The sequence below is a fragment of the Centroberyx gerrardi genome, chromosome 20 (genome assembly GCF_048128805.1).
Source record: "Centroberyx gerrardi isolate f3 chromosome 20, fCenGer3.hap1.cur.20231027, whole genome shotgun sequence".
Classification (NCBI taxonomy): domain Eukaryota; kingdom Metazoa; phylum Chordata; class Actinopteri; order Beryciformes; family Berycidae; genus Centroberyx; species Centroberyx gerrardi.
This window is the reverse complement of record NC_136016.1, coordinates 4,920,783-4,946,190: the sequence shown is the minus strand read 5'-3', so window position 1 is coordinate 4,946,190 and position 25,408 is coordinate 4,920,783. Positions and strand designations below refer to the sequence as shown.

General features: G+C 41.1%; 2 protein-coding genes across 3 annotated transcripts; one reads left to right on the top strand and one right to left on the bottom strand.

Moving 5' to 3' along the window:
- Positions 1-6,619: 6,619 nt before the first annotated feature.
- Positions 6,620-15,080, top strand: foxk2a (forkhead box K2a). The gene is made up of 9 exons (XM_071922914.2): positions 6,620-7,084; positions 8,631-8,825; positions 8,939-9,080; positions 9,518-9,664; positions 10,469-10,662; positions 10,845-11,047; positions 11,356-11,610; positions 12,477-12,671; positions 13,292-15,080. Exons 1-9 carry the CDS (start codon positions 6,789-6,791, stop codon positions 13,513-13,515), a joined length of 1,851 nt encoding a protein of 616 aa, XP_071779015.1. The 5' UTR covers positions 6,620-6,788; the 3' UTR covers positions 13,516-15,080.
- A 655-nt stretch (positions 15,081-15,735) lies between these two features.
- Positions 15,736-24,843, bottom strand: wdr45b (WD repeat domain 45B). 2 transcript variants are annotated; one of them, XM_071922919.2, is made up of 11 exons: positions 24,707-24,843; positions 23,445-23,519; positions 22,614-22,643; positions 21,890-21,991; positions 21,609-21,696; positions 20,686-20,780; positions 20,225-20,415; positions 19,681-19,766; positions 19,061-19,162; positions 18,742-18,863; positions 15,736-17,663 (listed from the first exon to the last, which is right to left on the bottom strand). In XM_071922919.2, the coding sequence occupies exons 1-11, from the start codon at positions 24,771-24,773 to the stop codon at positions 17,557-17,559; spliced, it is 1,065 nt and encodes a 354-aa protein (XP_071779020.1). In that variant the 5' UTR covers positions 24,774-24,843; the 3' UTR covers positions 15,736-17,556. The 2 variants fall into 2 exon arrangements, with proteins under 2 accessions (XP_071779020.1, XP_071779021.1); XM_071922920.2 differs by lacking the exon at positions 22,614-22,643.
- Between the last annotated feature and the right edge of the window lie 565 nt (positions 24,844-25,408).

Below are 25,408 nucleotides of genomic sequence, written 5' to 3'. Positions count from 1 at the left end.
TTCAGTGTCATCCACCTAGAGGTTCCTCCCTGACTACAGCTACAGAAAAACAGTCTGTAGTCTGTAGTGAAATTTTATCTCCTTTGCACATTCATAATTAATCGCATAACTGTTCAATTATGTTTTATGTAAATGAATTCTTCATTTAAAGGCCTAATGTGTCCCAGAGTGTGTCCCTATCACTGAACAGGTGGCTTTATGGAGCTGCTAACCCTCAAAGAATTTCATTAGTCTGAGTTTTAGTGTCCCATGATGGTCTCAATGCTGTTTCAGAGGCTTTTCCACCCTGATAAGAATACAATTCTGAGGGAAACACTGAATGGTTGTGATACTTCAAGAAAACATATTGGCGGAACACAAATTCTTATAAGGTAAATTATACATCATAGTAAGTAGAATCAGCCTGATATAAGCTATGTGAGGATCTGGTTTCTGTTATATGAGGCATAAATTAATGCTTTTCTGAAAATATAGATCATATTGGTGATGTATATATACTTCACATTGGTGTTTGTTTGCCTTATGATTATCACCAACTGGAGGTCATAGTTCATCCTCCTTTTTATTTACCACTACTTCACAAACAAGTAAAGGCAAACATGACCTTTCTTACAAGATGTGGCTGTAAGGTATAAGTCTTTCTAATTACATTTACTTGAGTAATTATTCAAAATTTTACCACTATTACTGTACTGCGACTCCAAATTGAGTGTTTTATTTTTAAACATGAGTACTGATTACAGTGATATTTGGTATTCACAATAAAATCATCATTTCTCCCATAACTGATGCTATCTTTATTGATATGAGTTAAACAGGAACCACTCCCAAACCTTGGACCAATAATGATGCATAAAATTATTTCCATGGACCACACTGAAATGGCTAATCCTATAACTTTTACAGGGACGATGACTGAGATTGTACAACATCGTAATGGTTTTTGTAAAATATTTCAGTATTCCTTCTACCTCTGGTCCTGAACCAGATAAGGCTTTTGCATTCCCCAGGGTTTTAAAACCATTTTGCCAATGTGCTGTATGGGTTGCCAACTAATAATACAGCATCTCATTTTATTTAGACAACCTAATATATAACCAATGAATACACATGCACTGTTCTCGGGTTAAACACTGCTCTCGAACCTGGTCAGGTCCCATTAAAATAATGGCAGTTCAGACATCCATGCATGACAGTAAAAGACCAGCAGATGTCAGCACTGGTCTAGAGTTACAGCATTAGACTGTTAGTTGAAGTCTCTGTTCAACCCATGCAGTAGTATTTTTGTTATATAGCACTAATCTAAAAGCAGACTTTACAAAGTGTTTCACAAGAGGCATGTCTTAACTTTTTATGTAATTTTGCTTTTATTGTTATCTTTTTATGTACTTATTTTTCTCTGTTTTGTAAAGGACTTTGTAACTGTGTTTTGACAAGTGCTATATAAATAAAGTTTATTATTTATTTATTGTATTATAGAGGCAATGAATAGTAAAAAGTATATAAAATTGGGAAACACGCAAAAGAAAAGTGATAGATAGATAGAACAGTGGCAGTTTGACATCAGGATGTTGAATTAGTGCTTCCTAACCATCTGAACCTGTACATCATGTATCAGCCCCCTGCTGCCCAGTGAAATGCCCATCATGGTGGACTGGCTATTCCAATGATAGTTGATACTGAAGATAGATGAAATAATGTGCTGCTTTGAATGCAAGGGTGGAAACAAAACACTAATGGCAATATCAGGAGAGTGTGAATCATCACAAAATGAGACTGCAGAGATAAATCTGTAAGGGTTCAATCATGGACATCTATTCCAACTGAAATGAATGTGAAACGAACACATTACAGGCAGTATGTGAAAGCCAATATGCATGATGCAGAGTCCCTCATGCTGTAAGTCAATATGAGGTGATAATTTTAGTGTTTATGATAGATCAGTCAGCAGATTCATTCTGAATACTTAATAGAAAAAGTGTCAATTTGCAGGATAAACATGGAGAAAGTCTGTGGTGTCAAGTGCTGTGCTTTTACTTTGCAGGGTTTTATTAACACTGCAAATCACAATGGGCCTTTATTGTTAATAATGATTGTCAAAATGTAAAATGTATCTTAAATCGACTATTCAACTTCAGTCCTGTGAGTCAACAGTTTAAAATGCTGTTCATATGTCCTCATAATAGCAATATGATGCTTTTTCAACTGTTATTGTTAGTGATAAGAATGGGATGTTAGATCAGCAATAGCGACAGAATATAAAATAAATTGGAGGTATTAAATAGAACACAACTGACAATTTCAACACTAAATGTATGACAGAAAAATATGAAGAAATGCAGCATTATGAGGGTGTACAAAACAACAGCAGCACTTCCTGAGGCAAAGAGAAAATAAATGAAAAACATGACGTGTATGAGATGACAAGGCATGGAGTTGAATTGCTCAACATTAGAAAAAAAAAAAGAATATTGCAACAGAGATTATGCAACATTAATACTATACACAGAATCAAGAGGAAAAAGAAAGAAGAGAAAGGAAATTTTAAATATTTTTCCAATATATTCATGTCAGTTATTAAATTAAAAGTTTTAGCTGTTTTAGCTTCCAGATTTTTGTTGGTTTTATGGAATTATAAAACATTTTTTAAACACCAATATGGGCTTTGTTTTGACATATTTACATTTGTGAATAAAAGGTTTGGCCTACTTAAAATAAGAAAAATATCGTAAAATCAATGTTTTTATCCTGCCTCAAAAAGTTACACTGCCTGGAGAATTCAGGTGAAAAGATTTTTGTCTCTAAATACCACTCCAGAATATGTTGTTATAGACATACTGCTATAGAAAAACGGGTTTCAATTTCTAAATAATAGAATACACAATTATTAGGATCCAAATGAAATCTGCGTCAGAGGAATTCAGCCTGAATATAATATAATATAAATATAATATAAAACTGAATATTTTCCATTTGTTTGGTAGTTAGTCTTTCTGTCAGTCTTGAACGCAGCTCGGTTGCATGGCGGTGACGTCACGGCCAGAGAGCACGTGCGACATGGCGCATGGGTCCGCTCAGAGCAGCACGTTGTCTTTAATATTGATGAACACTTGACGAACAGGCCTCCGGACAGCTGACAGTACCGCCGTGTGGAGTCGAGGCTGTGTTAAAGCAGCGCGTGCCTCAACGACAATGTTATTTCGTCTTAACTGTTTAAAATACCATATTTAACACGACCTCCACGGCATGTCAACGCGCGCACAGCATGGTGGCTGTACTACGATTTGTAAACTAACCCGCTGCACGGAAATCCCGGCAGGGGCTCACATGGGACTCGAACTCAGACTCAAGTAATACAAGGTGGAGTCTTTTTTTATGTTTCATTTTTGGTTTAAGTTCGGGGAAGTGCAGTTCTGAGATATGAGATAATAAGCTTCAAAGATCTGGCATCCCAGCTAGCTAAACTGTTATGTAGCCTAGCCTACATTCTGTCTTTTAACCCCACACCAATCTAGCATAAAGTAACATTCCAATATCATGAAAATCTGGATGATTCCATTTTCATCGTCAGATAAAACCATACAATTCTAAGCTCACAATATTTCTTTTTATATATAGATATACTTTATTGTGTTATTCAAAAGTCAGTTACATCATTAGGTTTTACAATTCTTACAGTTCAGACACATTTTTCATACAGTATATGTATTTTTATGCTATAGGATAAAGAAAGAAAAGAAGCGGGAAAGAAAAAAGGAAAAAAATCAATTACAAAATCACAGAACATAAGGTAGTAAAGATTTACAGTATGATGAAAAATGTACCAGTTGTCAAGAGGTAGTACATTTTCACAGGTGTTATTTCATTCACTTATGGTCTCTGGTTGCATGTGGTGTTTTAATACAGAGTGTCAAGGGGTATAACCTTTGAATTCATAAAGCTCACAATATTTCAGGATAAGATGAGGATATTCATTGGGTCATTGCAGCAAAAGTAATAGGATACAGCAGGGAAGAAATAGAATATAAACATGAAACAGAATCTAAACAATAAGAACAATAAAAATAGAATCTAAACAATTGTGGGGTTATATAAACACTATGCAGTAAAGATAGGAAAGATTGGGGATTACTTGCATGTATTGGTTTACTTACAGTTGTTACTTACAGATTATATTGCTTAAATATGGATGACTGAATATGAGTACATTACAATGTGTGTACATTTCAAAGTATACACATTATAAAGAGCAATCAAATTCTTCTCACAATATCAAAAAGTAAATATTCACCATAAAATATCAAAAGCATCGTGAACTAACAAAGAATGTTGTTCAGATCGAAAAGTAGATCCAAATAAAGTATTACAAAAAATCAAAAAGATAGGGGAAAAAACAAGAAGGCAAAAAAACTCCAATCTTTTTGTCAGAACTTCTCAGGAAATCAGAAAAGAGAAGCAGAAGTAAGGCATTTGTTTTCTAAATTTGGACGTGAATAAAAAGTGCAAGTAAATTCACTACAAAAACTGACTGTTTTCACATTCAGAATAGATCATTCCATTCTTCTACATACTAGTGAGAGAAGTAACAGTGAAATCAAACTATTCCTCACCACATGGAATCCCCCTCAAGGACTCCACTTTGGGAACCAATGATTTATACAATAGAGTGTCATGTCACTGAACAGGACAGCCAAGGCCAAACATATGAAACAAGTTAAAACAAAAAAAAATAAAGAAACAAGGAAAAACTTCTAGCATATTCTGCTGTTATCCCGCAGGATGAAGGCAGACCTAGTAGGCATATTGACACTCTCCAACACTACTGGCAAAAAGTCAGAGAGCTGCATATGTTTGTCATTGTTCATGGTTTTGAGCCATGGAACATCTGACTCTTGGCCTGGAAGATAAACGCTTCATTAAAGAAGACAGTTAGTGTCAAACTGGCTCTTTTTGTCTTCCAGACAGAGAGTAAAAAAGGCCTCAAGTCCAGGATTTTATGGGGTTTACTTTGGGCTTTATGGGGGTGCCCACCTGTCAGGCATCTAGACCTATAGACCACTTAGACCAGTGGTTCTCAAAGTGGGGTCCAGGAGCACCCAGGGGTCCATGAGAGGGTTCCAGGGGGCCCTCAGCAAAATGAGGACTAGTTTCATTTCACTATACCTTGCCTTGGGTTCTGGTGACTTGGAACTTGACTTTGACGTGTACTTTGATGACTTGAAAAGGTTTCTAAAGTCTTGACAAAAGATCTTGTGTTTGTGTAAACGAGTAAATGACTTAGATTGAAAGTGATGAGATTTGTTCCAGCAGACGACTGAATTTAAATTCTGTTTTCTGAATTTGTATGGAATGATTGAATTTATTGAAGTTGAAACTGATTCTAGAAATCAAACTCATGATGCCCTTACCAAGTTTTTATCCTATTAAAACCATATTGCATTGAAAAGTCCTAGATATTTAGTTTTCTTTAAGATATTAAATTGATACTGGACTCTTGATTTGTTCTGACTTGACTTGCTGTTCTACATTTAGACTTGGGACATGACATTAAAGACATGGACTTGACTTGGGCTTGACTTGGTAATCTACATTCAGACTTGGGACTTGACTTAGACTTGTGCCTCAAGACTTGAGACTGACTCAAGCAAAGTTGACTTCAGGTCACACCTCTGGGAATTACTGATGATGATCACCTGTTTGGTTGTGTATACAAATATTCAAAGCACTTTGCCCCCTCTTGATGTATTTTTAGTGGAGGTGGGATAAAGGGTATAGGGCATTGAATGACAATTTCTTTTCTTGTCAAAGGCAGGCATGTGTTGTGCTTATGTGCAAGTTGGTGGTGGATTGCATTACAAGCTACAGTGTTTGGCCTTATGTATCCTTCCATAACTGGAATGCCCTTAACCTGCAATAAGCTTGCAGTCAACAAGCAGCTACTGTACGGCCTAGTCATAGTCCCACCATAGTGAAAGTCGATGGGCGCCTATGACTATTATAAAATTTTGGGACACATGACTGTACAAAAATCATTGACATCATAACAGGGAAGTAGACTCTGGGAAAGTACAATGAAAATTAAAAATTAATAAATAAATAAAATCAGTGGGTGTAGTATGTGGTCCAATTCTAGTACACATAACATCACAGCTTGTTTTATATGATAATCCTCCTCTGAAAATCGACTGGTTTTTTTGTATTTGTGTATTGAGATTTTTTTGACATAATGTGTCATTCTTCACCTGGGCGCAGTTTAGTTTTCATAGCTTTCAGGAAACAAAAAAATATATTACTTCCAGGCAGGGTTGCATAAATGTCCATCCATACACAGATGACTTTTTTTCGAGTAGCCTACATAACAAACTCCCCTCCAGGAAATCACAGCACCACATTTTATAACTCTCCATCCATCTGCGTGTCAGCCTGCAGTGCAACCAACCACTATTTTCTACGGGCTATTTATATTGTTGTTGTCATTGGTAAACATCACACATATGCCTACCCCGACCTGCTTGTCATTGGTTCGACGTGCTGCCTGTCATAGCATTTCCGCCCGTTTGGCCGCTTTTGATTGGCTGATGCCCCTTCTTTTTCCTTTTCGTCGCGGCGGTGGGTCGGAGCCGCTGTGTCCCCGGTCTGGCACGTTCCTAGTCAAATTCTCCACCGTTTAAATTTGGATCCCCCGTTTTCAAAATACTAAAAATATTAATCCCCTCTTAAATTCACTGCAACCGCTTCCACGTTTGCGCATAACACACACATCTAAATCTCAACCAGTTCCCTAGAAGATGGCGGTGGTAAGCGGGATGTCGGGGTCGGCGGTAGCCCGGCTGGAGGGCCGAGAATTCGAGTACCTGATGAAGAAAAGGTCGGTGACCATCGGCCGGAACTCTTCGCAGGGCTCGGTGGACGTCAGCATGGGACACTCCAGCTTCATCTCCCGGCGGCACCTCGAAATTTTCACCGCGGGAGAAGACGGCACCGGCAGCGGGGACTTCTATCTCCGATGCCTCGGGAAAAACGGGGTGTTTGTAGATGGGGTGTTCCAGAGACGAGGGGCTCCACCTCTCCAGCTTCCACGAATGTAAGATGGATATGTTCAGTTTGCTGTTCATTGGTTGTACTAAAAAAAAACTGCAGATTTGGGGTTCATCTTTTGTTATTGTTTTGTTGCCCAGTTGCACGTGTTGTGTCAAGCAGCACCTAGCCTCCATACGTTCCGTTCTCTTGCATGGTGAGAACGTCACGCCAAACTCCATCCAAAAATCTGGCAATGAATTTTTTATGTGCCCTTGCTTGTCGCCAAACGATGCACACCTCGTAGAACCTGGCTCGTGACCTTTTCTGTGTCATTAAGGCATCCTGGTATATTCGGCATACATATTATCTACCAAGCAGCTCTTATTTCAACACAGTATCTGCTTTTAGAAACGGTTTGCTACCGCCCAGCACGATGTATTTTTGTAGAAGATTACCGGTATGTGAATAACATGTAAACCAGTTATAAAAGTTGAAATTCTATTTAAATGGGAGATTCCAGGCGCATTTGGTGTTTGCAGAATTAAAGAATGGCTCCTATCAATTCAGAAACAGTCTTAACTCACGTTCTGAAAGGATTGTGTATTTGCCTTTAAGCAAGAAACCTTAAACTGTCAGATTTTTGAATGGAAGTCGGCGTAACGGTTTTTCAATACGAGAGAACGGCATGCATCGGGGCTAACAACACCCGGCTGCCTCTGTCCCACCTAACATGCTAGCAGCAGAAGCTAACACTAGCTATTGAAGTCGGGTTTGCATGAGTAACCTGCTGCAACGCAGTCTGCAGTATTATGTAGTTTGACTCTAGTGACAAATTATTGTCCTATTCTTGGTACTACACAAATTTACTCATGGCATGCTGTTGCGGCAGCTAGGAAGCTAACGTTAGTGCAGTAGATCATTTGCGCTGGCTCAATGTCAACTTGGCCTCATGTTCCCCGTCGGTATGTTTACACTGCCCTGCTTGTTTGTCAGTTTTAGCCAGTATTTTATTTCTCTCCGCTGTAACATCTTAGAGCTCAGATAAAGCAGTCTGAATTCAATGTATTAACCTGCAGTATCTTATTTGACATTTTTTTTTACCAATGTGCCAGTCATGTACTTTGGGTACTTTGAGTATTTTCAATCAGATTTGCCACCAAGCAGTGCTAGTAATTCAATTTAGGCATTGAATGCGCCTGTCAGCAAACTGGTCCAAATATACCCCATTAATAATAAATTAGACATGGTTACATAATGGTCATGGTGGGCATCCATATTTAAACCCTGTACAGCTGAACCTCAATGCACCTCACTTGGCTTCAATTAGACCTTGGCCTGCTTGTTGCGGGGCAAGAGGGTATAGAAGCAAAACAGCTTGTGTTTTCCTCTCTGCAGTGATATTTGTAATACGAATGCAGTGTGGTTCTCACTGATTCAACCCATTATGTACAGTATCACTTAACTGCCGTTTGTAGGAGTATGCATGCAAATGTAAACAAATCTGAACACTGATTTTAAATGGAAATGCATCAACGTCAAAAGTTAACCATATACCCTATGGGCTTGGTTCACTAACACATTTTGTATTTGTGCTTGTCCTCCCTTCTTAGGTGTTGTTTCCGGTTCCCCAGCACAAGTATAAAGATCACGTTCACAGCCCTGTCCAATGACAAGAAGGAGCGTAGGAACGTGCCGGAATCGCCGGTCAAGCCCGTCCAGCCCCAGATTTCACCACTGACCATCAACATTCCTGACAACATCGCCCACCTCATGAGCCCCCTGCCTTCACCTACTGGCACCATCAGGTGAGACCGGGGCAGATACTGTTTCCCGAGTTCTATAATTGCCTTGTTTATTTACTTGATCCTTCACTGTACAGAACGCAACCCTCACAGATGGTTGTTTATCTCACACACAGTGCGGCAAACTCCTGTCCATCAAGTCCACGGGGGGCGGGACTCTCCAGCTACAGGATGGGCCGTGTTCTGACCTCTGACCTTATAGGGGACAACTCCCAATCAGAAAACGACAAGGAGGCCTCAGGTGAAGACAGCCCAAAGGTGAGAGTGGGGCAGAGAAGCAGAACTTAGCAAAATCAGGATGAATATTGCTTGTGTATTTTCTTGATTTTTAAAATGGATTTAAGGAGGATATCCAAACCTGGGGGGGGGGGGGGGGGGCATGATCAAGGCAGGAGACTTAATAGATTCAACCCAGGATTAGTCTTGATGTAGTTCTATTCTTAATATGGTATCTGAGCACTGTGAACATCCTTGGTTACTCATTGAAGTCTAAAAATTGCCCAACGCTCACAAAAACATAGACTTTGGAGTACAGAACCTTGTTGAACTTTAAGTGTGTGTGAGAGAGAGAGAGAGAGAGAGAGAGAGAGAGAGAGTGAGTGAGTCAGCTTGCCTGGTGAACATTTCATTAACAAAACCAATTTCTTCCCAAAAGCGCATGAATTAAATATGTCTTTTTCTTCCATTTCCCACAGGATGACTCCAAACCACCGTATTCGTATGCACAGCTAATAGTCCAAGCCATCACCATGGCCCCAGATAAACAGCTAACGCTGAACGGCATATACACTCACATCACCAAGAACTACCCCTACTACAGGACAGCAGATAAAGGCTGGCAGGTCAGTGTCTTCACAGTTTGGTGCCACTCTCTTGAGGCTTTGTCAGTGACTTGCACTATCACCTGCATGTAGCTTTTCTAGGCCTACTGCATGCCTGGCTTTTTCTCTGCTGGTGCAATTCATTTCTAACAAGTAATGGATACCTTAAGATCAATCACATTGTCTCAGCTCATCAATGATTGCCAGAATAGCTTATGATGGGAAGTGCACCTGTAACAGCTACAGCTAGCCTAGTATTTACATGTGCTGAATAGATGATCATCATTCACCTTATTTTGACAGGACATTTCAGTCAAATGGCAGCTTTGGTAGAAAGGTTTGGAAAACTGCAAGTCGATATTTCATTATGTATCAGACCAATACCTGTCATTCACATTTAGGATTATTTGTCAGACCAGGCATGTATGTCACTGTAAATGTAAAAGCCTCGTTCAAAAAGGCAAGCTGAGAAACAAAGCTAAGAAGATGAGCTGAACTCGCTGCTGCACATTATAAACTCTCATTGTGAGCTAAGGCTCAGTTTTGACTTTATTTACACACTGAAAAATATTCTTGCAGTGTTGATTGATTGCTCTTTGTGGCTTGCTTGCACAGAAGTAGAGTGATTTTACTATTTTGACAGGCACAGAAGCACAGCACATGAAGCAGAAGACATTGTGTGCTAAAAAACACTGAAAATGTATTATCTGGACATACTAGTATCTATATTTTAGAGTACACCTATTATAATACTCCACCATATCAAACACTGGCACATCTTCTGATTCCTCTCTTCCTGTGTTTCCATTTTGTTGGTGTTTTTAGAACTCGATCCGCCACAACCTGTCCCTGAACCGGTACTTCATCAAAGTGGCCCGGTCCCAGGAGGAGCCGGGGAAAGGCTCGTTCTGGAGGATCGACCCGTCCTCCGAGGGCAAGCTGATAGAGCAGGCCTTCAGGAAGCGCAGGCCGAGGGGGGTGCCCTGCTTCAGGACCCCCCTGGGACCTCTGTCCTCCAGGTAAAGCTCAGATCCAGATCATGACCAGGGTGTAGACTTCATATCAGTAAAATGTATACCCACACCTCTGTACCAGCAGTGCTTTTGTCTTGCTTTTGAAGCCAGTTTTCTCAGGCTCACTACTGCTCTTTGGTTTTGTAGGGCAGCATGGCAGTTAACTCCATTTCTTTCCCCTGTCCCAGGAGTGCTCCAGCCTCTCCCAACCACACAGGGGCACTGTCTGCCCACTCCAGTGGGGTCCAGACACCAGACAGCCTGTCCAGAGAGGGCTCCCCAGTCCCCATGGAGCCAGAGCCCACCCCGCCGCCAGCCCCCACCCCAACCGCTACAGTCCAGCCCAAACTCGCTGTCATCCAAGAGGCCCGCTTTGCACAGAGTTCCCCTGGTAAAGCAAATCTACAGCACATCTGCAGTTTATAACAAACATGCTTTAAGTTTTGATCGGAGGCATTTAACAGACAGCACATATTGGCATATATGTATGTATGGGATGTTATGTTGCTCCCATATAGTCTCTTGAAGACATAACAGAGGTTCGGTTCTCTGGACTCCAGCTTTGGGGGAATTGCTAATGATTTGTAATGGCCTTGTATTAATTGAACCATCTAAGATCATAAATATAACATGTTCCGTTTTCAGGGTGGATTTTTCCTTTTTCAGTGTAGTGAATACTTTAACTCTCATCTCTGATAGGCTCACCATTGAACAGCCAGCCAGTATTGATTGCCGTGCAGCGCCAGATGCCTCAGACGACCATGAAGCCTGTGACCTACGCCATGGCAACGCCAGCCATGGTAACAACCGCAGTTAGCTCCGCCCCCGTCATGCAGACGGTGCACGTCGTCCATCAGATCCCAGCGGTCACCATGGCAACCGTTGCCGGACAGCCCGCTACAGTGAACACGGAACCTCAGGAGAACGGAGGTGGAGACCACCAGGAGATCAAAGGTTAGACCTGATTCATGTTTAATCAACGACTTTTATCGAGTTAATTTCTCTCTGTTTTGTTTTGAAATGTGACATGCATCAACACATCTGCCTTGAGACTTGTTGGGGCTGGTTCGCCAAACAGCATTGTGCCATTGTGCATCACTGTAGAGCCAGTGGAGAGAGCGGGTTTGGTCATAGAGGCTAATCAAAGCTGAGTATAGTGCCACCAAAGGAGCAGAGTCTAAGATACAAGCTAAATATTCAATGCGCTCTTGTTCTGTTGCTGCAAAATAGCCTACATTCAAGTAGCAACACTAGGATTTGAAGAATCAAGTCTGACTCAGACAAAATAAAACCATGATGCATCAGAGAACCCTAACCCAGACCTAGTATCTGGTTTCCTAACCATCACTGTCTTATTAACACGTCTGATTTGCACTGTAGCTAAAGTTATGCAGCTAGTAGTAGTAGTCCTTTGTTAACATTAACAACGGTTGCTTTGCTAAATTAGCTTGCTGGCTAGTTAGCCTGCTAACAAAGCCAAAAACCAATGGTTTGTAGCTTGTAGCTAAGTTGTAGCTTGAAAAGAGTCAGCTTCTTCTGGAGAAGAGACTAGGGCTAAAGACAAGACGGTTAATTGCGTCACTTAAATTTTGAGACGAGTCAGACCTTACTAGACCCACTCTTTCATTTTTTTCAGGTATCTCTCTTTTTCTAGCCTGGTTGTTATATATTTTGACATTATGTGCACAGTCAATTCTCCACTGGACCTCCATGGTTGCGAGATGTGTGACACAACTGCAAAGCCTCTATAGTCACCAGCTGTAATGTTCTTACCGTATGTGAGCATTTCATTTCAAATATCTCTCTCTCCCTCTCTGTAGTGAAAGTGGAGCAGGTCCCAGGCATCACAGCCGCTTCTATAGGCGGAGCTAGTCGCATCATCCAGACCTCACAGGCTACTCCCCTCACAACGGTTACCATCGTGCAAGCCCCGCTCGGCCAGCACCAGCTTCCAATAAAGACCATCACACAAAATGGGACTCATCTGGTCCCCATCAGTACTGCTGCTAGCACAGGTGAGGTTTACACACACACACACACACACACACACACACACACACACACACACACACACACACACAGCAACTACTGACTCAGGATATGAGGAGGTTTTGGATAAAGTTGGAAGGTTTTCAAGCCTTTGCAAGTTACCACATCTATCTAATAAAAATATTAGTCATCATTTATATAAATACACAAAAAGCGCCTTACAAAGGAGTGAAATAAAACCAAACTGATGAAATGGACAGCAAAAGCATCGCAAGCAAAGGTATGAAATAAAACAGCAAGGCAAAATAATAAAAGTAAACCATAAAACGGAGGTCAAAGACAATTCATAGAAGATCATTACATAAAAGCAAGTCTATAAAAGTGAGTTTAGAAGTGATTTAAAAGATGATACTGATTGAGCTGCCTATGGTCAATCCAAAGTCTAGAAGCCATGATGGCAAAGAACCAATCACCTCTTGTTTTTAATCTAAATTTTGGAACAGCCAATAGAGACCTCTTGTTTTTTCAGGCTGTGATAACTGAAGACAGCATTACATGGACAGTAATGTCAGTAATTCTAACCTGAGCCAAGGTAGCCATAACACCCAATGCTTAAAAAAAATCCTGTCTTTTTTTTCTCTACCAGCCGTTGCGAACCCCCTCCATCTCCTGGCGGCCCACGCGTCGGCCTCTGCGTCCCTTCCCACCAAGAGGCAGAACGGAGACCAGCAAGAGCAGCCCGAGTCCAAGAGAGTGAAAACAGAGCAAGAGGAGGGTGAAGCCGCCGTGAACAACAACAACAACACCAACAACAACAGTACGGACAGAGCCGGAGAAGGAGGGGTCAGTGAACAGGTCGGCGACAACTAGCTCCCTGCTCTGGACACTGACCCCCGCTCTCCCATACTCATTGAGCCTAACTAATCTACTATCACACCTTATACACTCTCGGGTCTCCACCTTGCCCTCCCGCCCCCCACCCCCCGGTTATCATCTACTCCAAGGTGCCAAAAGGAGAAGAGATGTGGAAACGCCTATGGACTACAGAATGTGTGACAACCCCCTCATACCCCCACCCACCCCCAGGTATAAAAAGACCGTGAAATATGATGCAAAAACTACAGACCAAAATGTAAAAGCAAAAACGAAAATCAAAGAAGAAAAGTTGCTGACGAACCATGACCCCGACGCCGGAGACTCGGACGGCACCTGAAGAGAAAGAAGCACAGGAAAAGTCTTCACAGCAGTTTTAACAAAAAAGAAAAAGAAAAAAAAAAAAGAAAAAGAGAGAGACTTAAAAAAACACAGGTTTCCAGATCAGAAAGGACTTCTTAGACCTTAGCCGTGTAGCCAAGCTTAACATCCTCCGCGCCGCCCCAACCCCCCGGTGCACGCCCGGGACGGCGGGGAGGAGGCCCACCTGCTGATTGGACAGCTCCGAACGCGCTCCCCCCCCCAAAAAAAGAAGGGGGAAACGGAGCCAACGGCATCATCCCCCCGGTAGCATTAACAGACAAAGCGCTTACAAATGTGTGTTGGATAGAAAAAGAAAAACAAAACGTGACATCAACCGTAGTGTATTCCGCAAAGGGAAAAAAGTGTGTGTACGTGTGGACATTCCCATCTTCGGCAGCTAGCCTCCATGTTGACCTACCTAATCCAGTCGTGAGTAGATATGCAGTATTCCGTTGTACATGTGTATCTTTGGATCTTTTTGAGTGTTTCTCCGTTTTTTCCCAAGGCACAGATATCTAGTAATAATTAAGATACTAAAGCTATAAGTGGGGTCTTTAAAAAAAAAAACCATTTAAACATCACCTGATATTTTGGGATCTTTTTTTGTATGTGGACTCTTTGTTCAGTGAAATGAATGTAGTCTCCTTTTCCTTAAAGAAAACACTATCTATGGAGTGGATCTTTTTTTTTTTTTTCTTTTCTTTTCTGCTCAGTCGAATGCAAATGAAATTTCTTTATCACTGTACATCTACAGATTTTTTCATATTTTACAAATATCCTATGAGATAAAAAAGTATATTCCCATGCGTATTTGACCATATGCTTCATCGAGCTTGCATGTTACGGATCTAGAGACAATGTACTTGAGCAGATATCTGAATATGGAACTGAAGAAAATTTAGACTGAATCTATGCTATATGATTCTGACCAGTGCTGCACTTACCCTCTTACTTATTTTATTTTTTTCTTTCATTTATTCTTCATTTGCTTTCGGTTTTTCCCTGTCATCATTGGCTGTGTTTGTTACCTTTTGTGTTGGAAGTTGGCAGTCTCTCTTTGCTTAATTATTTTATTCTGTTCAGGCTAAAAGTCTATTCAGATTGTATTCTATGTTCCATGAGGAAAAACAAAGTGGTAGATGTTCGTTCTGCTTCAGTGGGTAAATGCTTTTTTTTTTTTATAAATTAATTTAAAACAGCCTTTTAGTCTGTGGATTTTTGTTTTTGAGTAAAAGTCTTCCGCAGGGTAAATGCAAACACAAACATGTTATTCCCTTTTTAGGTGTCAGCCAAAACTGCTAGGAATCAACTAGTCGATTAAGAGTTGAACATCTGGAATAGAGTCACATACTGTAAGTGTTGCTGCTGGGATTACAGAAGAGGGCTTCACCATGCATTCCACACAGTTTGGTCAAGCTGTTCCAGGAAGCCCATGTACCGCAGCAGTAGAAACGCTGCCTTACTGAATGCTATCAACTTCCTTAAGGGACAAAAACAGCACAACTTACTCATTTTCAGTGTTGGGACTGGCCAGAAGAGGGTATAGGCGCACGGATATCATGAGATCATGGCTTGGGAAAGGCACAAAAATATCTATTACCACTCTGAAAGTGGTGAGAGTGCAACATATAATCAAAGAATCCAATCACAGATTCTATTATTGTGTTAACTTGCCTAGAAAAGTCTATTCATTTTGCTGAGAATCCCCTTAAAAGGTTTTTAAGAGGTGCTGAAGCACACTAGAGAATGACAGATCCACGTATTCATAAATTCAATACAAGTAATGGACAGGCTACGCTTGTATTCTGCAATAAAATACACACGGAATAGCCCGACAGGACTCAAAGTCATGTATAATTGTAAAAGCAGACATTAAATTTTATTCACAAATTTAAATGCAGGATTTTACAATCATTTTGAATTGATCACAGAAACAAGTTTGAGTTTGTGCAGCGTCCCTACTGTAGTCTGACAGCCAAGCGCTGTATGTAGAACAATGTGCAGCGTGTGATGTGTAGTGTAACACCTGCAAATTTACAATCGAATGCAGAAAGCAACACAAATGAAATGTGTTCAGAGGTGTTTCCCCGCCGAATCAACAAAACACTGTTGAATACCAAGATTAACATGACAAACGAAAAATAAAAGTTAAAAGAATATGTAATATTTAATTGTACATTTCCACTGTGCCACTTATACACATGGTCCATTGTAGCGGATCCATGCTGAACTGATCCCCTGTTTATGGCCACTGGCTTGAACAAAGCACTTCAGATTCCCTCATTTGCATTAGCTGAATCTATCAATGCGCTTGTGGGCCAGCTGAAGTGGTTTTCGGAGCTACAGTCACAGCGGACAAAAACTGTACTCACATCAGTTCAAGTGAAATGTGTCAGTGTGAGAATAAAAAAATAAAATGTAGAACTGACTGGAAAGCTACACTGGCCGACAAAACTACCATATCAAAAAAAATACATGAAGGAGCCATCGATCAGACACATCGATAAGGGGATTTTTCATTTAATCAAGTCGGATTGATTATGTATTAACACAGTGAAGGAGAGGAAACATGGAAACGTAGTCTTGAATTCAATTCTTACTCTTCATAGCTCTACAGTTCATCTTGGCCGTTTTGGTACAAAGTTACCAAGAATCACGTCTGATACTGATCAAGTTCAGATCCTGATCAGTGAAACCGTGTCTGGCTCTTAGGCTTTCACCCATCAGGTAGAAAGCTCCTAACAAAAAAAAAGTGATCAGGAAAAAGCATATTGCACAACAAATGGAAAACAGAAGGAAGAGACAAAAAAAAAAAACATTTTCGGATTTTTTTTTCCTGCTACTATTATGTACAGTTCTATGTAGTTACATGTTCAGTCTGGCGCGTCGTGTTTATACAGTGACTATAAGCAAAATCTAGTTAATACTAGGATGATGTTTCACAAAGCAGGACCAGTGCTCGTTTCTTCATGTCCGAGGTGAAATGTGAACTTCACACAGACGGATGCGGAAGCAAAAGAAGAAAAGTAGAAGAAAAACGTGGGCTATTACAGTTCAGCCTGATCCTGCTTTGCGAACCGCTGAATATGGTACATTTTGTATTTATACACACATATGACGACAGTATATGTGCATACGCGCGTACACACTCTCCAGTCTCGACTCGGTTCAGAGGCACTCCCTATAGTTAGGTTAGGTGGTGTTAGTTGACAAAAATCTCTTTTTTTTTTTCTCTTTTATTTTTTAAATCCATCTAACTATCAGAATCAACAGTGCGATTAAAAAATAGCCATCCATTGTAAATTCCACGGAAGACGTCTTAAAAAGCGGTACGTTGTCCTTTCAAAAAATAACTTTCCCTCTTTTTTCCCTCTTGCGTTTGGTTTGGGAGTCTGAAGTCAGCGTTCGCGTCCCTCTGTCCACCGACTGTCCGAAGACAATCTTGAGAAGTCTGCAATCCTGTTGGTGCTTATACCCATCTGTCTTTGCTGTGAGGTTCCCCCCCGCCCAAGACTGCCTCTTCATTCTTTTTTTCTCCCTCCTGACGCTCTTTTACAAAAGAGTCTTATCGAGATGAGGAGGGATGCGGCGTGGGGACCTCTGCTCCCTCCAAAAAAAAAAAGAAAAAGAAAAACCAAGGCTGCGTCCAGTGAGTCTGCAGAGGGGGGTCAGAGGTCATATCTTCTCGTCGGTCATCTCCAGGAACTGGGCGTAGACATCTCTGGAACACTCCCCTTTCTGGTTGAACAGGAACTTGTAGTAGCTGCCGTCAGCACAAATGGCTAAAGGATAGAGGGAGAGAAAGAGGGAAGTGCTGAGAGATGAATGCGCTCAGAAAACACCAGACCAGATACAACATCTGGCAATTAAGTTTTGCTGCATAGATGAAGGGAGTAGAGCACAATACTATTTTCCACATTTTGGAATAATAGTAAAGACACCAAAACTATGAAATAACACAAATGGAATTATGCAGTGACATTATGAAGTGTTAAACAAATCAAAACTATCTTATATTTTAGATTCTTTAAAGTAGCCGCCCTTTGCCTTGATGGAAAGCCAAAGGCTTTGAAAGAAATTCATACATAGGATCAACTTCGCTATTTATATTTGTCTAAGAAACACATTTCAAGCATTTAAGCATAAGCATTTAGATCAAAATGGCTTTAAGAGAATGAAAAACATAGTACATTCAAGCAGGTGTGTCCAAACTTTTGACTGGTAGTGTAGGTGTATTGTAACAATTTGTGACAGTTGTCCCCGCCTACAGTTACAAAGGAGCACTGCACTCGGTCGGATCCAAAGAGGAAGCGGTCAAAGTACACATTAGGATTTGAAGGCCTTGGATGAGGCCTAGGTATCGCTTGACTTGGCCAAAAACAGGAAAACAGAATATGTCGGAAACCAGCTTTTCTTCAAAAAAAATTACAAAGTTTCAACGTCTCTATTAAGCATAATAACCAGGGTTCCCACTGTGGAGGTATTCCTTCCTGATTTGTTACTGTTGTTCTAAAGGGGTGAACAGTCTGGTTTCTGCCACAGTTGGGCTGAAAACTGCCATCTAATGCAATGAATGTGAGAAACAAGTCAGAAAATACATTCTGCTATATTCCTTGATGGTTATTCAATGTTATTCCATGATATTCCAGAGATGCCATGACCAGTGGGAACCCTGAATAACACTATGTAACAAAATAGAGGGACAACATTAGTAACCTCTTACAGCGCTGGGCTCAGCTCCAAACTTATGCCCGTGCTGATACAGATGCAGAAAGTGTCACACAGACACGTGACTCATCAATAACCACAGTCTTATATCCTGAATGCCATTGTCGGTCCCCTTCCCCAACCTCAACATACCTATGACGGCATTGGGCTCCGTTCCAAAGGCACACACACAAGGGGAGCCTGAGGGGACCTGGAACTTGGAGAAGCTCCACTTGGAACTGAAGTATTTGGGAAGAAAGCTGGCTGATGCCAAGCTGCGGAGGAAAGGAAACAAAACCAGGATATAGGGGCGGGACAGATTCAATATGTCATCAAAAATCAACCTTTCATTTTGTATTTATCTGAATCCCGCTCTGGGTTTGGTTTAATCACAACTCAATTTATTTTGAATTATACCGCAGATTTATCTGATAGAGTGGAAAAGATTTGACAGCGCTCAGCAGAGACTAACCTTGACTGTTTGTTCCTTTTGGGGTCCTCTGCTGCAAAGATGTGCACTGTGCCGTGGTCGCTGGACACACAGATAAGGGAGGCGTCCTGGTTGAAATTAATGCTGAACAGGACAGAGCGGAGGAGAGGTAATGAGAACGAGAGAGACTACAAGCTTTGCTGAGCTCAGACATCCTCAGTCAGGGAGGAGAGGCAGAGAAAAGCTTTAAATTCAGCCTATTCTCAGGTTGGAGTCTAACATTCCATTGGTCTAATGTAATTTATGCTCCAGCTACAACTCGTTAATACATTTCCCTGTGAAAAGAGCAAGTATTCTGGTCAAGTTTGCAGAAGCTTTTGTGGGGAGGGTGTGTGTCTTGGAGCACATCCTTGTCTTTGTTAGTCCTACATTAAGTCAACAGAAATTAGCATCTAAGAAACTAGTCTAACTAGTACAAGTACACGCTTGTGATATTTGTAGGTAATTCTGCTGATGTTTTCAGCAATCCTCCCCATCGAAATCAGTTATGACCGTGCGTTTGTCATCTTACTCACTTATTGCTGCAATGCCATGAGCAATTGGACAGGACCATGACAATGTGATTGCTAAATGTGTGAACAGCATTATTGCTCAATGCTCACCAGTAAATGTTAGCTGCCTGAGAGCCTCGTCTCAACTCCTGGATTAGCTGCCCCGCAGAGGTGTCAAAGATTCTTATAAGAGTCCCCTGAAGAAATAAAACACACATTAGCCACAACTCAGCAACAACATAGTAACCAGAAACATATACTGACAAAAGGTTCACATGGAATCATGACCTTCTGCACATCTCCGGTTGCAACTGGATTTCCTATTGATGAACCATTTACTAAATGCGATCCATGCTATGTAATTGATTTGGGTGTAGAGCCGCCCTATACGACTGGGGTCAATTCAATCAATTCAGGAAGCAGATTTTCTGCAAGAGTCTTAAGTCTTACACCAGAATGAAGGTTTTGTTAGCATCATGCAAAACACTGCTCCAATTTACATTTTCAATTGTGTAAACAGAGAAATCCCAACCATGCTGCAAAATTATTTAAAAAGAATCTCACTCAAACACAACAACAAACAACACATAGTGCAATACAACTGACAGATTTTCACATGCTACGGTCAATTTAGCGCAGCCCTAGCACGGCGTACTTTCTCTGATGCAGTAGCTATCCTTGTGCCCTGCAGGTTTAGGGCGATGCAGCACAGGGCCCCCTCGTGGGCGGGGATGTCGACGGGGGGCTTCTCTGTGTTGGCCAGGTCCACAATCTGCACATGGCCAGAATGGGTCCCGGGGAACGCCAGCAGAGAGTTGTTGCTGTTGGGACACAGCACACACAGACCTGAGGGGAACAAAGGGGGAAGGAGGAAAAAGGAGAGAGGTGGAGCAACGGTTATTAATACACACCTGAGCGATTCAAATATGCAATAAACACACTTTGGAAGAGAGAATCACATGCAGTCTTGAAAACAGCTGATTTTGCTGAGGACTGAGGGTCTTTTTTTCCTGCACATAACCCTGAAAAGCATGTAAAAACCTACATGTTTGTGCTATTTGCGTTAAGTTATGAAGGCCGATTAGGAATCTGAAATGTGCAGCAGAGTGGACTGACCTTTGGGGTTATAGCAGGTCTCAAACACATGCAGCTGATGGGGGTTGTGGGTGAAGGTGAAGACTTTGATCATCGAGTCCAGGACCACCACAATCCTGAGCACAAAGGAGAAACAACACAGCAGAATTTAAGCTAATCTTGAAGAGAAACTATCCTCTCAAACAATTCACTAGAGAATAAATGCTAATCTGACGCATGAAGGGACAAAGCCTGAGGCAGCTCCATTGACAATGAATGGGCGGGTGAATTCCGGTGACACTGGATACTTCTGCGGATACCCTTACTTGATACGAGATTTCTTGCGGACGCTGACAGATTTTGTGGTTTTGAAGTGTTGGCACGACTACAATGAAAGCATTTTGGTGTTTAAACTGTTCAGACAAAGAAGGCCAGTCTCCGATTCCTTGTCAATGGAGCGGCTCCAGATTTTGACCTTTGATTACTTCACAGAGGAATCTCGGTGCAAAAGCTGCCACAGCTGGGAGAGAGTTGTTCATGTTCACAGATACCGTCTAGCTGCATCATACACTTGTCAAACAAGCTGTGTGACCAAAATCTGAGCTGCCTTATAACTGTACTCTCTGAGTATAATTAATATGTCTGCATCGTAACTGCATCATGGTCTGGCACTGTCTCATTACCACATTACTGCCATGTCATTAGCCTCATAAAATGGGTTTGGACATAACGGAGCATTGTATGCCTGAAAGAAAATCTGAAGAGCAACCTTCCATCTTGTCACTCATACTGCATTACACAACTCTTATTCTGCTAGTCACCGATGATGAAATAATTTCCCACAAAACTATTAGGAGCCAATGCACTGACAGACGAAAACAACTTTGATGGGGCAACACAACAAACCCAAGCACCGGATGGGGACTAGGAAAGAGTGAGAAAAATACGGAGCGGGAATCTTTTACCTGTCACGCCGAAGCTTCACCGCTTTGACTTCTGTTGAGAACTCGATCTCGATAACCGTCTTCTTCTTCAGGTCGTCCCAGATCATCACTAGACAGAAGCATCAAAAAACAAAGAGCAGAAAATTCAGCCACTCAGCAATACAAGAGACTATGTTTATGAAAATGGAAATACCAAATAGACCAAGTCACCATTCATAAGAACAGAGGCCAAGACTGATAATATTGCTGGTGCTGCAAAGAAAAACAATCTATCATAAATTGTTCACAAATGGTAAACATACCTTTGTTGGTTGGGTACTTTGGTTTCTTTCCTCCTCCAACCAGCGCTAGGTAGTTGCATCTAAACAGCATCTCCACATGGCCAACCCCGCCCTCCAGGAACTCTGAAAGACAACGAAGACACCTCATTGGCCATTAAACTGTCAACAACAATAACAAGTCAAAACTGTGCCAATTACAATCAAGAACGCCATTCGACCACACAAGTGAGAAAACCGACAGAATGGATCCCCCGTGATTGCAACTGACTGTAAAATGTGCCTGTGACTAAAATCACGTTTGCAGAGTGCTTCTGATCATTTCATTTCAGACCTATGGATTATTCATCTATCATGGCCCCACTCTCCACAACAGACGCCAGACCACAATAGCAAGAAATTCGCCTCTGCATTCCACACAGTGAGACAAGCCTCTCCCCCACGAACAGCATGCACAAGGCCAGCGGGAAAGAATCACTACATGCTGTAAAGTTTGTCATCAGAGCGTCTGCACATGAATCAGCACTGGAACCAGGCGGAAGACGGCGCTGCACGCCATAAAACTCCTGGCCTACTACGGCAGTTCAATCCGATGAGTTTTTCTCCATTGGACAAAGAACTCTGGAGCAGGTCATGTGCTGAGTCACATGTGCAGGCCTCTTTGGGGAAAATAATTAACTTCCTCTTATAACCCTTCATATCCAGGGAGTAGCCAGATTAAATCTCATCAAGCGCAGGAAGGCAGTACCTTGTGTCTTGCTGTCACAATGCTGCGTTCCTGTGTGCAGCAGAATTGCCTGGTTTATTATTGTTCTACACTCATAAGCCAAAATACTTTGGAAATAACTTTGAGTTTAGTTGTCAAACACTGAACATTCCTCATATAACAATGTTAAATTTTACAATCTACATCACAACAGCTACCGCTTTAATGTGTTACGACATCCCTGTCATTATGCAACATCATGTTGGATCACAGTATGTTAAATTGTACTTTAAATTACAATGCAATTGCTACAAAAATAGAATTTTGGCTAATCAATAGTACAATGTGTCACAGAATAATGTTTGCTTTGTACTTTAATATTTGACTTATGCCACAAGTCAGCAATTTCAGTTATGATATAACTGACAAAACTACTTAAATGAATTAGAATTGCAATGCAATTACAAATTTTTTTTTGCACATATACCTCCATCTGAGCTCATTAACAATCAGCCACTAATATTGCCTGCTCCTGGTATCTGAAACATCATTCACATGTTTTCATTTTGAAAATTGTCATCTAAAATCTTACTGTAAGTACGTGCACAGTAGAGCAATGTGAATCTGACAATATCAGCCTATTAACATATTTCTATTTTTCCATGGAGAACTTTTTCAGAGTAATATTGTATTGTATATATAAGTACTAATATGGGGAGTCGCAATAACTTTTAAATGCCAGTGCAATACTGATTTACAAAGCAACTAGGCTGACTGTTCAATGAACTCATATGTACGCACACTAATAATATGTTACCAAAGTGAAATATTCCTTTGATAACAATTATAATTTAGTAGTCTAGATCTCTTTACCTTGTTTCTCCTTCTCTTTGAGAGGGTCTGTGTTGTACACACGAAATCCATTCTCCATTCCACAGGCAAAGCATCCTGGAGAGGCAAAACAGATTAAATAGCTGTCAGAAATTGACCAACAAATAATGCCAATGATAATACGGTTAATCAGCAGTAATTAACTGATCATTTTGCCTTCAATATGACTAGGTACGATAATTCTTCAAGAGGTCATGTGAGGTCATGTGTGTAAAATTTTTCCACAAGCTCATCCTGAGTGTCTTATCTCTGTAGAACTAGCACTGTAAGCTGGTCTTGGCTCACTTGGCCTTTCTACACTATCTTCAATTCTGAGGACAGAAACAAAAATGTCCACAGAGGGAGAGGCTGGAACCCAAACACTGCGCAAAGCAAATTTGTACAGCTAATATCACCAAGATATAGCATTTGACTAAGCTAAACGATTCAAATAAAAACATGGGCGTAACTTTACATGTGTCCTCCTGAGAAGCAAGGCATATGTAACAGATAACTGTGTATGTGTGTGGTGCAAAGTAAAGTAATTCTACTGGAACAGAGGCAGCTGAGGTTTGCTATCAGTTCGATTAGCAAACATGTTTGTCAACTAGCAACTCAACAAAAGATTGGGGTGAATAGTAGCTAACGTTAGCTGAGTAGCAGCTGTCAAACTTAGCTAGGGGTTAGCTATTAACTAGCTAGCTTACCGTTACCAACACACTTTTCCTCTTAACAAGAAATTCAGCTAACGTTAGCGTTAAGCAAGTTATAGCTGGGATTTTAGCGTTATGCCATGTGTCCATTAATGTGTATATTCGTGTCTAACGTTATTTTACATTCCCCGTTGACCTAGCTTAGCTGGTTAGCCAACTTTCGTGTTGGCTGGGAACAAAAAAATCTATTGACGCTAGCTGGCTAACTGAGGTCTTGTAGAGTACGTTAAAGGTAACATTAACGTTACTTGGTTAGCATAAGCTAACGTGGCTAGGTTAATGTGTAAATAGGCGTTAGATACTTTCAAGCCTATAAAAATGTGAAGTTATTGCTGTTAACTAACGCTATGTTTACTTATAAGCTGTTGTTTGACAGCAGCTGTAGCATTAGGAAGCTGTATGCATCTTGGTCAGCTAGGTAGCAATCGAGCCTATCCTCTAATGTCAATTGGGTTGGCCTGAAAAGACGTCGGGTTAGCGACGTTAGCTTAGCATCCACGACGCTGCCCATTTCCATTTGGGAAAATAAAATATGTCAGCACAAGTTCTTACCATGATCCTGGTTAAATCCAGCATAAAGGAGCCCGTTCCCATGTGGATTGGACGGTAGTAAATTCATTATTTTGACAAAACGGTCGAATGCCAAATCCAACAAATGCTGCCCGAATAGCTAGCCGGCAACCATTCCTCCAGAGTCTGCTGGGCAGAAAGAAGGAAAACAACTGAGGTTTGGTTCCTGCCTGCCGAGAGCTGTCATCAGTCAGGATTCAGTCTGGAGTTGGTAGTGGATGGCACTTACTTCAGCAGATATTTAATCGTGAAATCCTTTTCATATTATCGTATTACTGGTTTTAATTAGAAGTTAAACACACTGCAGTTTTCTCACGGCCTCCCAGACGATCTTTTTTATCGGAGAGGGGTCTTTGATACATGCACCCCGAATTCAACAGTTCTATTTATCGATTGTTTGATCAACGATTGCCAACCAGTTTAATGTCATGCTGAACACAGAAGTGGTCTGCTGACTGTAGCGTTATCGTGAAGCTAGCTATGCGGTTTTGTAAGATTTACCAGACTTTTACTGCAAAAAAGAACTGAAAGCAGTGACACCACCGAAAGAAGTAGCCTCCATGCAATCTGTCTTTGTAGTTAGTAACATTGTTCAGGCTAATGTATCATAGACAACAGATACAATGTTTGATGAGTCGATTAAGCAATGGGATAATAAATTATAGTTCATTTATTAAGAGATAT